At 44.0% G+C, this 13,213-nt stretch overlaps 1 protein-coding gene across 3 annotated transcripts in view; it reads right to left on the reverse strand.

The window, feature by feature from the left end:
- Positions 1-701: 701 nt before the first annotated feature.
- Positions 702-13,213, reverse strand: part of NFKBIZ (NFKB inhibitor zeta) — a 35,663-nt gene continuing 23,151 nt past the window's right edge. For 2 of the 3 annotated variants that reach the window (XM_023559060.2, XM_023559063.2), the window contains 11 exons: positions 10,099-10,238; positions 9,546-9,576; positions 9,322-9,425; positions 8,443-9,221; positions 7,655-7,760; positions 7,127-7,273; positions 6,871-6,934; positions 6,414-6,583; positions 5,423-5,533; positions 5,160-5,327; positions 702-2,468 (listed from right to left, as the gene is read on the reverse strand). In XM_023559060.2, the coding sequence (XP_023414828.1) occupies positions 2,415-2,468; positions 5,160-5,327; positions 5,423-5,533; positions 6,414-6,583; positions 6,871-6,934; positions 7,127-7,273; positions 7,655-7,760; positions 8,443-9,221; positions 9,322-9,425; positions 9,546-9,576; positions 10,099-10,238 (1,874 nt within the window). In that variant the 3' untranslated portion in view covers positions 702-2,414. Of the gene's footprint in view, positions 2,469-5,159; positions 5,328-5,422; positions 5,534-6,413; positions 6,584-6,870; positions 6,935-7,126; positions 7,274-7,654; positions 7,761-8,442; positions 9,222-9,321; positions 9,426-9,545; positions 9,577-10,098; positions 10,239-12,562; positions 12,967-13,213 lie in introns of those variants that run through there. The other variant, XM_003418969.4, reaches the window with a different exon arrangement.

A 13,213-nucleotide genomic window follows, 5' to 3' on the forward strand; every position in this document is an offset into this window, starting at 1 on the left:
AAATGCCCTCTCTACCTTCAGGCCTTGCCCATTCTCCCACACAGATGTAAATTCTTCCTATATTTCTCCTCCCTTTTTTACAGTACTTAACATCTACCTAATCAGACGTATGACTTCTCTCTCACATAAACATGTTAAGGGTAAGAAATGTGCCTTCTGTGTCTCTGAATGTCTCATATCCTCTCATATACAGCTTTGCACACACACACAAAACCTGGGTTCAACTGAATAATTATGAGAGAACTTAGAGAAAGCTTACTGTATGTCTATGTTCACTGGGGACATAGCAACTTTTCGCCAAGTTGCATTTGTAAAGCAAATTACTCTTAAAATATCAATTGTATGAAAGAATTGATTCTTCTACAGTAACTTCACGTACAGATATGGAACTATCTAAAGCCAATTATTAACCTGTGTGCCATACACTCCTGGGGGGCTGTGAAGCCCTTAATGTTATATACATACCATGTATATATATATATACACACACACCACATGTGCATTTTTTCCAGGGAAATAATTTATAGGCATATAAACTTCTGAATAATTACCAGTATTGCAGCGATTAAGCACTCGGCTGCTAACCTAAAGGTCGGCAGTTTGAACCCACCAGCCGCTCCATGAGAGAAATATGTGGCCGTCTGCTTCGGTAAAGATTACAGCCTTGGAAACCTTGTGGGGCAGCTCTACTCTGTCCTATAGGGTCGCCATGGGTCAGAATCAACTCAACGGCAGTGGTTTGGGGTTTTTTTTTTAACTGAACTTCCACCGCATTTTCAGATCTTAACAGAAACCTGGTGGGTTTTTTTGGTGTTAAATCTTGTGCGTGTATCTTCAGGAAACATTTTCCAAAAAACCCAAATTAAAACATACTGATTTTAAAGTAGTTTTAAAAAAAACTAATTTAAAAGTTATTTAGATTAGAAATGAATAGCACTTTTCTACTTAGGGAAAATATAAATAAGGTCTAGGAAAAGAAAATGCACATCCTTAAGATGAATATTATTGTTGAATTAAAGTTTATTTAAAACCATGCATAAATTTTTCCAGTGTGAACAGACTGGTTTGTATCACAACTGTAGTCACAGACAGCAAGCAAAGGTAACTTCTGTCCACAAGACATACTGGGTCAAACAATGTGATCAATCCAAGGGGGGTCGGCATCTCAAAAAGGATTTAAGTACTGAGCTACAAAGATGACTATCTGTCAGTCATTTGTGAGACTCCTCTTTTAGAAAAACAGAAAAAGAAAAAGTTTTTAATGAACCAAATTTATTATAAAGAATTAGTGTGCAATCAAAGCCAAAGAAGTTTCTCGAGGCATATCAGAGGTAAGCAAAATAACATTAATGGATTAAGGCTCCTAAAAAATAACACAAAGCATGCTTTCTGAGTAACCCTATAAAACATCATGGCATATTATCATTATTTTACACTAGGAAAACAGTAAGACATGTTTCAATATTGACTTTCTGTTGTTCACATCAAGGTGAAACAAAAATTCCAAGAGAACACGTAAACTATAAATTCTAGAAAGCAAGGCATAAAGAGGTGCTCCAGAGCCTGCATTTAGTTCCCCACACAGGTTTCGTCTTGATGTGTGAGAACACGCACATTTAGGGTCCCAACGCAGCTTGATCAGCACCAAGGGAACCACCCTCCACCGGGGACCTCTATGGAGACTTTGGTTGGGTGATGATAAAATAACAGCTCTTCCGAATGTGTGTAATCCTTAAAAATAGTGACAATTCACTGGCTCTTTTGCCATCTTATTCATTTACATTTCAAATGAGTAAAATAGCAAAGTGAAATGTGGCCATGTTAATGGCCAAATATGTACAGGTTCTCTATTTTTAAACAAATACAACAATTATATACAGTCTGCAGAGATCAAATTTTAACAATGGACATTTTCCATCTAGTCCAATGACTAGAAACTTTACACCACCAATGATAACTGCCAGATACTGCATCAGGCCAAAAGCAGCCTTAACACAACAGGCATATATAATATTTTTTCCTTTCAAATGCATTCATTTTTCTTAAAGAAATGTTTACAATTTACCTGCCTTTAAACTGGCAAGAGCTACGTGAGCAATGCCTCATAGCATACAAATCAAAGTCTTTTCCTACCCAAAAGCCGTTAGTTGAAGTCCTTTCAACTACCTTTCAGATTAAATTCAGGTGTCTCAATCCCAGATACCTGGGTATGAAATATTCGAATCTGCCAAGAGGAATTAGATATTCTTCTTCTTTTCTTTTAATATAACCCACTATACAATAGTGAACTAAATATGTTTGTTTCATAGAAACAACTTACATTTGCCAATACAGGGCAAATGGTCTATGTACAGATACATCAGGACTGCCTAACTGACAGTGAGTGTTGCCGACCAGGCTCCGAGTCAGTGGAGCTAATATGGCGGGGCTCTCTGCTGAATGGACTTTCCCTTCAGGATACGTCGGATCTGGAAGAGAGACAGACAGGTCTGTAAGGTTTATTTTCATGGACAAGGTGCCACATTTCTTCCAGAGTCCCACCCCTTTCTTGCATACTCTATGCCACACTTGCTGACTTGTGAGTGCATGAAGAAATACGCAATATTGTTCAAGACTTTAAGGCAACTTAAAAGAGCCCTGGCGGCACAGTGGTTAAGAGCTCAGGTGCCAAGTAAGACGTTGGCAGTTTGAACACACCAGCTGCTCCACGGGAGAAAGATGTGGCACTCTGCTTCCGTAAAGATTACAGCCTTGGAAACTCTATGGGGCAGTTCTACCCTGTCCTACAGGGTCACTATGAGTCAGAATCAAGTCAACAGCAACGGGTTTGGGTTTAAGGCAACTTAAGAAAAGATTTACAACTCTTTTTAAAGATTATGGATCTCCTATAATAATAACAATAATCTCCTCATTTAAGAAAGTAAAGCAACTCCATTAAAAATTATCTGTAGTTGACAATCTCTAACAATTTAAGTAAGATCTACACTCATTCCCTAATCTTTACTCCCACTGTTTTTGAGAATATTTAATACAACACAATTATTTATGGTGTACATTATACCACACTTATCTAGAAGTCTGCTTCAGCAGGAGCCCAGAGCCCCCTATATACCCACAAGTCAAAACAACTGTCATGACAGCCAAGTACCAAAGCACCTGCACACAACGTTATGGCTCACAGGAAAGGCCCAGGCTTTCATTTAGAGCCTAGTCATTTATTTTATGCTGCAGCCCGACACATTTCCTCTCTCGGCCCAGAGCAGATCAGAAACAACAAATTCAAAAAAACAAGACTAAGGTAGGAGATGCAATTGATAGCTGCCAGAAGGAGACACGACAGCCACAGCGTGACAACAAGAGAAAAGACCACCCCACCCAAAAAAAAAGATACAAAAGCAGAAAGAGAGCTATCTGAGAACATTCAGTGAAGAGTCAAAGGGCCCTCTGTACCTCAACATTCCCTGAGAACCCCGCAACGTGGCGGCACTGAGCAACAAGCAAAGCAGAAGCAAACGCTGGGCTCAGGACTCTGCCATTTACTATGTAATGATTTTGGCTTCTGTCCCTGGAGCCTCTCTGAATCTCAATTTTCTCAGCTGAACCTTTATACTGCAGACTTTTCATAATCATTAAGTGGCATAATATACATGGAAATGCTTTATAAAGAGATTTTTTTTTTTTCCATTTATAAAGAGCTATACAAACAGGGGTTGCTACTACATTACGATCATAAGGACCATGAGTCAAAGAAAGGGTTAAACTGCATTCCACATATTTTATTTCATGATTACAAATGTATGTACTAGCCTACCTACAGCCACCATCCCCCTCGGGGAAAGACTTCCATCAAATATATTTAAGTTCTTAAGAGATTAAATTCTTGTTATCTAGTGCTATGGAACAGGAGAAAAACCTGGTGATCCGTTGCTAGATTACAGCTAGAAAACCCCATGGGGCAGTTTCTCTCTGTCGCACGGGGTCACTATGAGTCGAAAATCGACTCAACAGTACCTAATGACAGTATTATGGACTGAATTAAAACTAAAACCAAACCCGTTGCCGTCGAGTCAGTTCCAACTCAGAGCGATCCTACAGGACAGAGAAGAACTGCCCCAAAGGGTTTCCAAGGAGTGGCTGGTGGATTCAAAGTGCCAATCTTTCGGTTAACAGGCAAACACTTAAACCACCATGCGAGCAGGGTTCTATGGCTTGAATTGTGTCCCCCCAAAATATGTGTTGTAACCCTAACCTGTATACCTGTGGATGTAATCCCACTTGGGAACATGGTTTTGTTAAGGCTGTATTAGTATGGGGTGTGTCCTAAACCTAATCATTCTGCGTTATATGGGGCAGCAGACATGGAAACAAGCAAGCACAAATGGAGGGAGACAGGTGCCACGGGAGGACTGCCAAGGAACCAAGGAATACCAGGGCTACAAAAGCCGAGACAAGGATCGTCCCCCAGAGCTGACAAAGAGCGCGAGCCTTCCCCGAAAGCTGGTACCCTCAATTCAGACTTCCAGCCTCCTGAATTGTACAAAAAATAAATTTCTCTTCTTTAAAGCCACCCACTTGGAGTAGTTCTGTTAAAACAGCACTAAAAAAGTTCACTCATGTATCACTATTTAACCTCCAATGACAACATATAACCATATTTGATAACTGAAGCATAATTTCATTTAAAGAGTAAAATATTTCTACGTTCTGAGTCCTGTAAATAACCTCTCCATTTCTTGTTCAGTATCAGTAAGTTGATGGAAATACTTGTAACAGCTGATTTTACTGACCACTTACAAAGTGCCCGGAACCTTTCTGAACACGTCAGGTATCAGCCCATTTCATACCCACAGTAATCCTTTTTGAAGACTCACAGTTTACACATAAAACTAAGATCCTTTTTCCTCGGTACTTGCAGATTTAGCTTCTCCATCAGCTTCCCAACCCCCAGGCTATTCTGAAGTACTCTAAAACTGAGTTTGTGTCAAGGAAAAGGAGAAAAGGCTAGCTGCTGGAAACAAAGCAATTAACTCTGAGGTGCAACAATGAACGCTGTGAAATGTGGACACCGCCTGAGCCACCTGAAGGGCACCCGTGGCCTCTGCCTTACACAAGGTCACCTCCCTCCTGAAGGCATCTCCTCCCCCGTCTGTGGCTCTCACCTGTTCTCCCACAGGGCCATCAGGAACCAAATGCACGGGCTGTTCGTTCTCCAAGTTCCGAGTACTCGGGTCTGCTCCCTTCCTCATCAGCAGGCGGACCGCATCCAACTGTGTCAACCGATACTGCAGGCTGGCAGCAACGTGGAGGGCAGTATTTCCATTGTACGCCTGAAGACCAAAGGGGTGAAATAACACCCATCAGGAAGGCAGGCTTTCAGGAAAGGAGCTCAAAAGCTCGAGGGAGGTGGAAAGAAGGTCATTACCTTTGCATTCACAAAAGACAGACAACTGGGCAGCTCCAAAAAGAGGCGAATGAGTTCCAGGTTTGCTTCTTCGGCCGCCAAATGCAGAGCTGTGCGGCCACTTTTCCGATCCTTGTCAAAGGCAAGGAGAAAAAGATGAACATTCAGACACCATGCTGTGGAATCCTTTTTGCCCAGCCTCCCAAAGCTCTGACTCAGCCTCCACACTCTGACTGCTCCCTTCCGCCTAAAGCTTTCCTTAATCCCCAGGCCAGATGGAATCTCTCATTCCTCCTTAAATTCCCTGTTAATTTGCCTATGTGCCTTTTATCACAGTCTACCTTGTATACACCATGGCCATAAATTATAGAAACACAGACAACAGTTTCATCATATACTGTAATATAATATCAACATAAAATATGTAATTTGCCTGTGTTTCCAGACTTAGTGTTCACCCAGTGGAGCTATTATTTAACTGTGTCATTTCACCTCTTCTATCAGACAGCAAGTTCCCCAAACACCTAGTGGGTTTAACCGTTTTTCCCCCAAAGCACCTGACCCAGTGCCTTGCACAGAGGAGATACCCAGTGGAATAACCCCCAATTTTAAAAGAAAAAAATATTCTTCAGTTTAAAAAACAAAAGGTTTAGTTCAGTTCCCACAGCCATGAAGAAACCCTTACAGAAAGCACTACTTTAACTGCCAGTGTATGAAAATCGAAGTCAAAATGATAGTATCAATTCTAACCTTGTCCTTTCAAACAAAGACTAATCTCACAACTAAATGACCTTTGGGATGACAATCCACAGGGTAAAAGCAGGTCAAGAAAGGAGGTGAGGTGATCTTTGAAAATCTAAGCTCCTTAACTATCTGTATATTGCTACTCACACCACTAATTTAAAAAAAAAAAAAAAAAGTTTTCACCTGTATCTGGGAGCAAGGTATAAACGCCTTTTGCACTAACCACTTTTGCCCCCTACCCCATTTCAAACCTCTTCCATGAATTTACCTTAGCTTCCACTGCTGCTCCCATTTGAATCAGACACTTAATGGTGTCTACCAGACTCTTATTCTTCAGTAACAGCTCCTGAACTTCAGGTGAATGTGGCTGTTGGTTTCTCTGGAGTTCATGCACCACGGCATTGTGGGCCAGCACCGCACAGTGGAGAGGGGTAAGGCCTGGAGGTAAAGCATAATGAAGCGCCGTCAAGCATCCCATCAAGTCTTTGTTGCCCTGCCAGTGCAAACCTCGAGGATGCCTCTCACCTGACCTAGAGATGGGCTACCCAAGAACTTGTAAGGAAATCTGAGTAGTCCCTCCACTGGAACCCACTGCTCATTTTATTTGTAGGCTATTCTGCTTTAGTTACTTCCCTTCCTTCTTGGTTATGATACTTAATACCCTTAGAACGTATGGTTCGCACTCTCTAAATGGTTCTTTGTCCAATAAAGTTTCAGCTGCTTACCTTCATAGTTGGTTGCCTCAAGATCCACGAACTGATTGCTCCTCACAGCTCCCTTCTGAATTGCCTGCAAAAGTTTAAAACAGACATCCATTAGCAAAAGCGAAGCTACACAAACACCGATCTACTAGTATCCCAAGAAATGATCAAGTCAACCCAAAATAAACGATTGCCACAGACAACGTACATCCAACTTATAATACCCACGCCCTATGTCTTTGGCCCTGTGACAACGGGAGCCTCACTCATGGCCTCTTACCTGAAGCACCTGGGAGTGGCCCTTCTCAGCACAGACATGCAGAGGCGTTCGTCCCCAGCAGTCTGTGGTGTTCACCTGGGCCCCGAGGTTCACCAGGTCCTGAACAATGAGGTGCTGGTTGGCAGCCACGGCCACCTGAAATGCACTCTGTGGACATTCAGAGGAAAAAAATTTTTTTTTTAATATATAACTCTGTCATAACAAGGAATATGAAACTAAACTGGGGGAAAATCCCCACAGAAAATAAATCCTCCTAATAAGCAATCAAACACTGAAAGACAAGGAAACTAAAATAAAGACAGGGTGTGGCTTTATTGCGCCCAGTTGGTCTTTGGTCAAATAACTACAAAGTTAACGTTAATAACTTCATGGTTGACAGTGGCAAAGAGTCAACATTTCAAAGTTAATATTAACTAAACCCTCTTGCTCTTGAGCTCTAAAACTGTCTACCGTAAGCATTTGGTGGGCCATCGTTCCTCCTCACCATGACTACACGTCTCTGCCATTTCAGACTGTGGAAATGCTCACCTGGCCATTGTGCTCTTTAATATCCAGCATGTGAAGCGCATTCATCTTTCTTGCAAGGACATAGGAAAGTGCCCTTCGCCCTTGGGCAACAGCAATGTGGAGGAACCTGGGGAAGAGGGAAGGGGAAAGAGGTAAATTACTTGTGATTTCACTAAGTTCATTAAAAAAAATTCTCCCTTTAGCCCCTTTCTTGATATGCACTCAAATGAAACCTTACAGAGCATAACTTGTCTGTTCTGCTAGGCTGGTAATAGATCTGAGCTGCAACAGAAGGAGTTCAGCTGCCAGAGATAGTAAGATTGCCTAGCAGGCACCATGTTGATCACTTCAAATCCATTCTTTTTAATATTATAAAAACCCTACAAAGGAAGTATTATTTTACATGTCAAGAAACTAAGGCATACAGAAGTGAAATAACTTGCCCAAGGCCATAAAGACACCAGGGCAGATCAAGATTCAGTCTGTAAGTCAACTAACAGTTTATTATCTAATCGTGATTGAACTGCTCCTGCCCCACAGACAGTCTATGCTGATCTTCCAAAACCAATTATTCAAAGAAGACACAAACATTTTTATCAATTTAGAACAGATAATTTGTTCACCCAGGAAAATAAACAAATAAAAACCCTTCCTTGAAGTATTAGCTATCGTTGAGTAGCAGTTTCTACCTAAACAATTTCTGGTGGTAAGGTACAGCTTGGTATGCCTTAGAGAAACTGTGTGTGCGCCCACTAGGTCCAACGAGCGTGGCTCATTGAATTAGGTACCGGAGATAAAGGGATACTCACGTGTCACCATCTGCATCCTTTGAGAGAAACTGGTCTTGGGAAATGTTTGCCAATTTGCTTTCTTCCTGCTCTACTTGCCACTGAAAAAATGACTTTCCTAACTGTGTGGTGTTCATTGGCCCTTCGGTGATGTTCTGAAATGGCAGTGAGGTGCTTAAAGGGGGAGAGGCTGCCTCGTGCCCCGGCATGGCCTCACAGGCGCTGTCTGGCATCACACTGAAGGTCGGGGGGCCGGCATCACTTTGTTGCTGGATGCTGGGGGCAGTCTGAAGGGGAAGAGCAACATTCTCAGATTCCCCATGATTACTTAGAAGAGATGCAAAACTTTGGTCTGGGCAGAACTGCAGTTTCTGACCGTCAAAGAGATTTGGTTCATAGGTGGGGGATGGAGCTCTGGAATAAAGAGCATATTCCAGACTCGGGTCGTGGGTATAGTGGTGCTGTTGCTGCGGCTGCACATGCTGGTTCTGTGGAGAATACTGGAACAAGGAAGCCTGGTCCATCATCTGCGGGGAGCCACTGACTGGGAATGGCTGGTATTTCTGCGGTGGAGAGAAGAGCTGCCCTCCATGGAAGCCCTGACACTGCTCTCTGGGGGAACTCTGGGGGACGACCACAGGGCTCATCCAGCTAACTTGGACCGTGTTCAGGGAGACAGGGTTGCATTCATTCTTAATGTTGATAATGTTCTGAAGCAGATCAGCACTGCTGTCATGTTTGGGTTCATTGTGATGGACATCTTCCATGCTCTCCCCTGGCGTTGGTGTTTGGGGTGGTGTCTGGAAAGAAGACAAATCAAGTCTCACACTCACTTCCTTCTAAAATTATCCCAGGAAAAAGTTCAGAAGGGTTTTCAAAAGGAAATAGTGAGAAACTTACCAAAAATTGGGTATGCAACAGAGCCGGCCTTTTGCAGGCTGGTCCATCAGACGACGAATCAGGCCCTTTCCGTTTCCCACTGTATGATGCTGTGTTCTTCAGTTCTGTACCCAAGAAAGGAACATGGGATCCTGTGTTTTCTATTATACAAAACTGACTCATAACCATACTAAATTATTTTACTCTAAAGCCCCCATAAAATAATAAACAGAAGTAACTCCTACCTGTGAATTGCTCTACGTTCACACCTTGTGTCTATAAGAAAAAAAAAAAGTTTCTGATTTAGTGTATATACAATGGCTTCCTGCTTAATATCCATCAATAAACACTTATCTCTATCACCCTTAACGGCCCACCATAAATCTTTGATATGCTTACTCTACCAATATTTATTTTCTAACTTCATTTTCATTCTATCTTTCAATTTTCCCATTTTCACTTTCACCTTAGCTCAGCTCAGGCTAAGATGAAAAGAATAAAGCCATTTGGTTTTTTCCTTTCTAGCTGAAGTGTTCCATTTCAATTAATTCCTATTTATTTCCTGGCCCCTAACTTGCCTTCATTTACTCATCTATTAAATTTCTCTTGCACACCTCCTAGGTGACTGGCACTGGACTGGGTGATATGAACATGGCAGACCATAAGACAAATGTGACCTCTGTGCCACGAATCTTGCAGTTTAGGAAATCCGCAAGTTACTAACCGGACCTAGGTCAACAGACAATAATAACCGAGACTAACCTCCCTGCCACCCCCCAAACAAAAACCAGAAGCCACCTTAAAACCATCCACAGCTTGGGCAGAAGCCTTCTGTTTATGACTCCGAATGTGCAACAGGAGTTCCTTCACCGAGTTTCTCACACGAACACCTTGAAAGGGTCCCCTCTGCTGCCTTCCAACCCCCATATGGGGCTCAACTGATCAAAAGAAAAAATACATATATCTCAATTAAATCTCTTACAGACACAAATCTTAACCCCAAAAGCACAGCTGTGTAATGGATAAAGTCCTCCCAGCAGACCGAAAAGCCTTCTAACTTGCATGTCAGTCCCCCACCCCACTCCAAGGTTTTATGTTGTCTGGAACTTTCCCCACCAGGCTTTTTCAGGAACTCAAGTTCACCAAAGTATGGTGGGGGCAGGAGGGTCCCCAGACCAATTCAGCTTTTCTCTCAGCCCTATTTACCCGATAGGCAGGGTCACACCTTCTCACAGACCTGTAATTATTCTTGACTTTTGAAAAGTCTGGGGAGGGGTGGGGGGCAAAGGATAAGTAATGAAGTGTTAGCTTTTCAAACCAAAGACTTTATGTTCAGAAATTTAAGTCTATTAATTCCATTCACCTAAAAAGGCAAAAGCAAACTTCCTCCAATATCTCAGTGTACCAAAGCCTATCAATTAACAATGCCTTAGATTTTTTCATTATTTCCCTCAGTTTGGCTATGCCAAGAAAGCTGCTTAAACTCACTACGCTGAAACACGTTTCCACACAGGATTTCCTCTCACCGATTGTTTGTGGAATTGCCAACACAGGCCTTCTAAGTAAAAAGGAAACAGGCTCGTTTCACATTTAAACTTTGAAGCACACTTGAAAATGTGGTGTATGAGTACGGCATTCCATTTGTGACCACGCGATTATGTCACAATCGCATAGGATATGAGTTGATCACAAAGTAAACATACAAAGTCAGGAAATGAATAATTCAGCCATTCCATTAAGAGTAGAAAAAAGTAAGAAAACAGAACAAGTGATAATGAACAATTAGAATACATATATATATATATACACAAAATATCATAAATAACTTAACGATAGACGGAAGTAAGCAACTAGTTGGTTTCACATTTGTTTAAGATTTTAGGGATACCAGAACTGCCAGAATCTAACACAGAATTTCCCTGGAATGACAGGAGTTAATACTTTAACGTCACGTCCCAGAGAAAAATTCAATTTCAGAAATCCCCTACGGCTATGTGGTAAACCAAGGAACCAGCAAAACAGTTTCAGCCAGATGAAGGCCAAACGTGGGAGCAAAGTTTCTAAAAACATACATACATACAGTTTTAAAAATTCCTGGTGGCACAGTGGTTAAGAGCTACGGCTGCTAACCAAAATGTCAGCAGTTCGAATCCACAAGCCGCTCCTTGGAAACTCTATGGGGTACTTCTACTCTGTCCTATAGGCTTGCTGTGAGTCGGAATCCACTCCACGGCAAGGGTTGAGGGTATAGGCACTACCATTTGGCATCTGCCAGACACTTAAGGAACAGTGAGCACTTCAGGTAACCAAGCAGCTTAAAATAAATCACACAGGAAAAAGCCCTTTAAAGGAAAAAAAAAAGACAACCAAAATAGGAGGGGCTAGTTTTTTAGCAGTGGCGAATACTACTGATGAGATGCTCCAACATTGGAGATTATCTAGACTTTCTTGAGTTTACCCACAGTGGCATCCTGTTGTCCTCCAAATTATGAAACTCAGTTCATTACCTTACAAAAAGGAAACTAACCAATTCAAAACCAAAGAAAGGAAACATCATGCCTTTGTCTACTAGATACGGTTTAACCATTTTAAAGCAGACAGAACAAAAACAAGACTGCAGATCCTGCTGACTCTGACTTCCGAAACTCCCAGACATCACAAACAACAGGCATGATTTCAGTTGGTCTTCAGTTTTACATCTTGAGGGCAGCAGCTGCTTTACTTTAACATAAAGTCCTTTCACCCAAAATTTCCACAGATACTTGAAGAAATAAGTCATGACCTTAATACACAGTAACCAAACCCTGATGCCTAGCTACGGCCTTTCACTAAAACAGCCACAAAAGAAAATTAACTACAACGGACCCAAAACCTCACCACAGTATTTGAATTATAGCTCAATAAAGCTGTTGATACACACACACACACACACACACACACACACAAAACAACAATTAACAAAACGAGCCTCACCACAAGCGGAAGGCCGCATGTGGTCACTCCCCGAGTAACCAGCGCTCTGCTACGATCCGCGTTTCCAGCTACGAGGACAGCTGGATTTCAGACACGGCCAGGCGTCCAGCACCGGCTACGCGGCCAGCATCGCTCACCAACGACGGCTAATGGGATCGCGCACCGCGGCTAACCAACGCGCAGGTGGCCAGCTTACACGGGGTCGAGGTCACCTCTGGACACATCTGGGGAGCCCTGACCCCACCCTTCCAGGAGGATGAACGGCCCTCGCCAGCCCGGCGGTGAGTACCTGTCAGCCGCTCGGCGCGGACACCGCCTCTCGGTCGGGACTCGACGGCCCCGCAGGAGGACACGGACGAAGCGGAGGAGAAGTCCGAGGAGTCCGAGCCGGGCGAGCCGGGCGCCGAGGGCCCCGACGAGCAGCCGGCGTCGCAGGTCCCCGGGGCCGCGGCCGGCGGCGACGCGCCGTAGAAGTAGGCCAGGTTGAGCGGGCTGGTCATGAGGCCGCAGTCGCCGGCCGCGTCCAGCAGCCCCTCTCCGCCGCGGCTGTCTTCCAGCAGCTTGTCCACGATCATGCTCCCGGGCGCGCCGCTCGGGAACCCCCAGACACCTGCCCACCGGTCGCTGCGCGCGGTCCCTCCCGGCTGTAGCTGTGGCCGCGGGGCACTGGCACGGCAGGAGGACGACGCCGGTACGGGCGCGGCCCCGGGCCGCCTGCGCATTTAAGGGGCCGCCGGGGCCGGGGGAGTGGGCCTCCGCGCTCGCCGACCTCCCCCGCGCTGCGCCCGGCCACTGGCAACGCCGGGGCCGCCTCCCGGCCCCTCCTCCGGATGCGCCCCGTTTCCAGTAAAATGTACAGGATGAGGCAATATGCCCTCCGCCCTCGCCCCGGCCGCCCGGCTCCGCCCTGGCCGACCGGTTGTTTGCCTGCCTGCACCTG

Source organism: Loxodonta africana, chromosome 20 (genome assembly GCF_030014295.1).
Source record: "Loxodonta africana isolate mLoxAfr1 chromosome 20, mLoxAfr1.hap2, whole genome shotgun sequence".
Classification (NCBI taxonomy): Eukaryota; Metazoa; Chordata; class Mammalia; order Proboscidea; family Elephantidae; genus Loxodonta; species Loxodonta africana.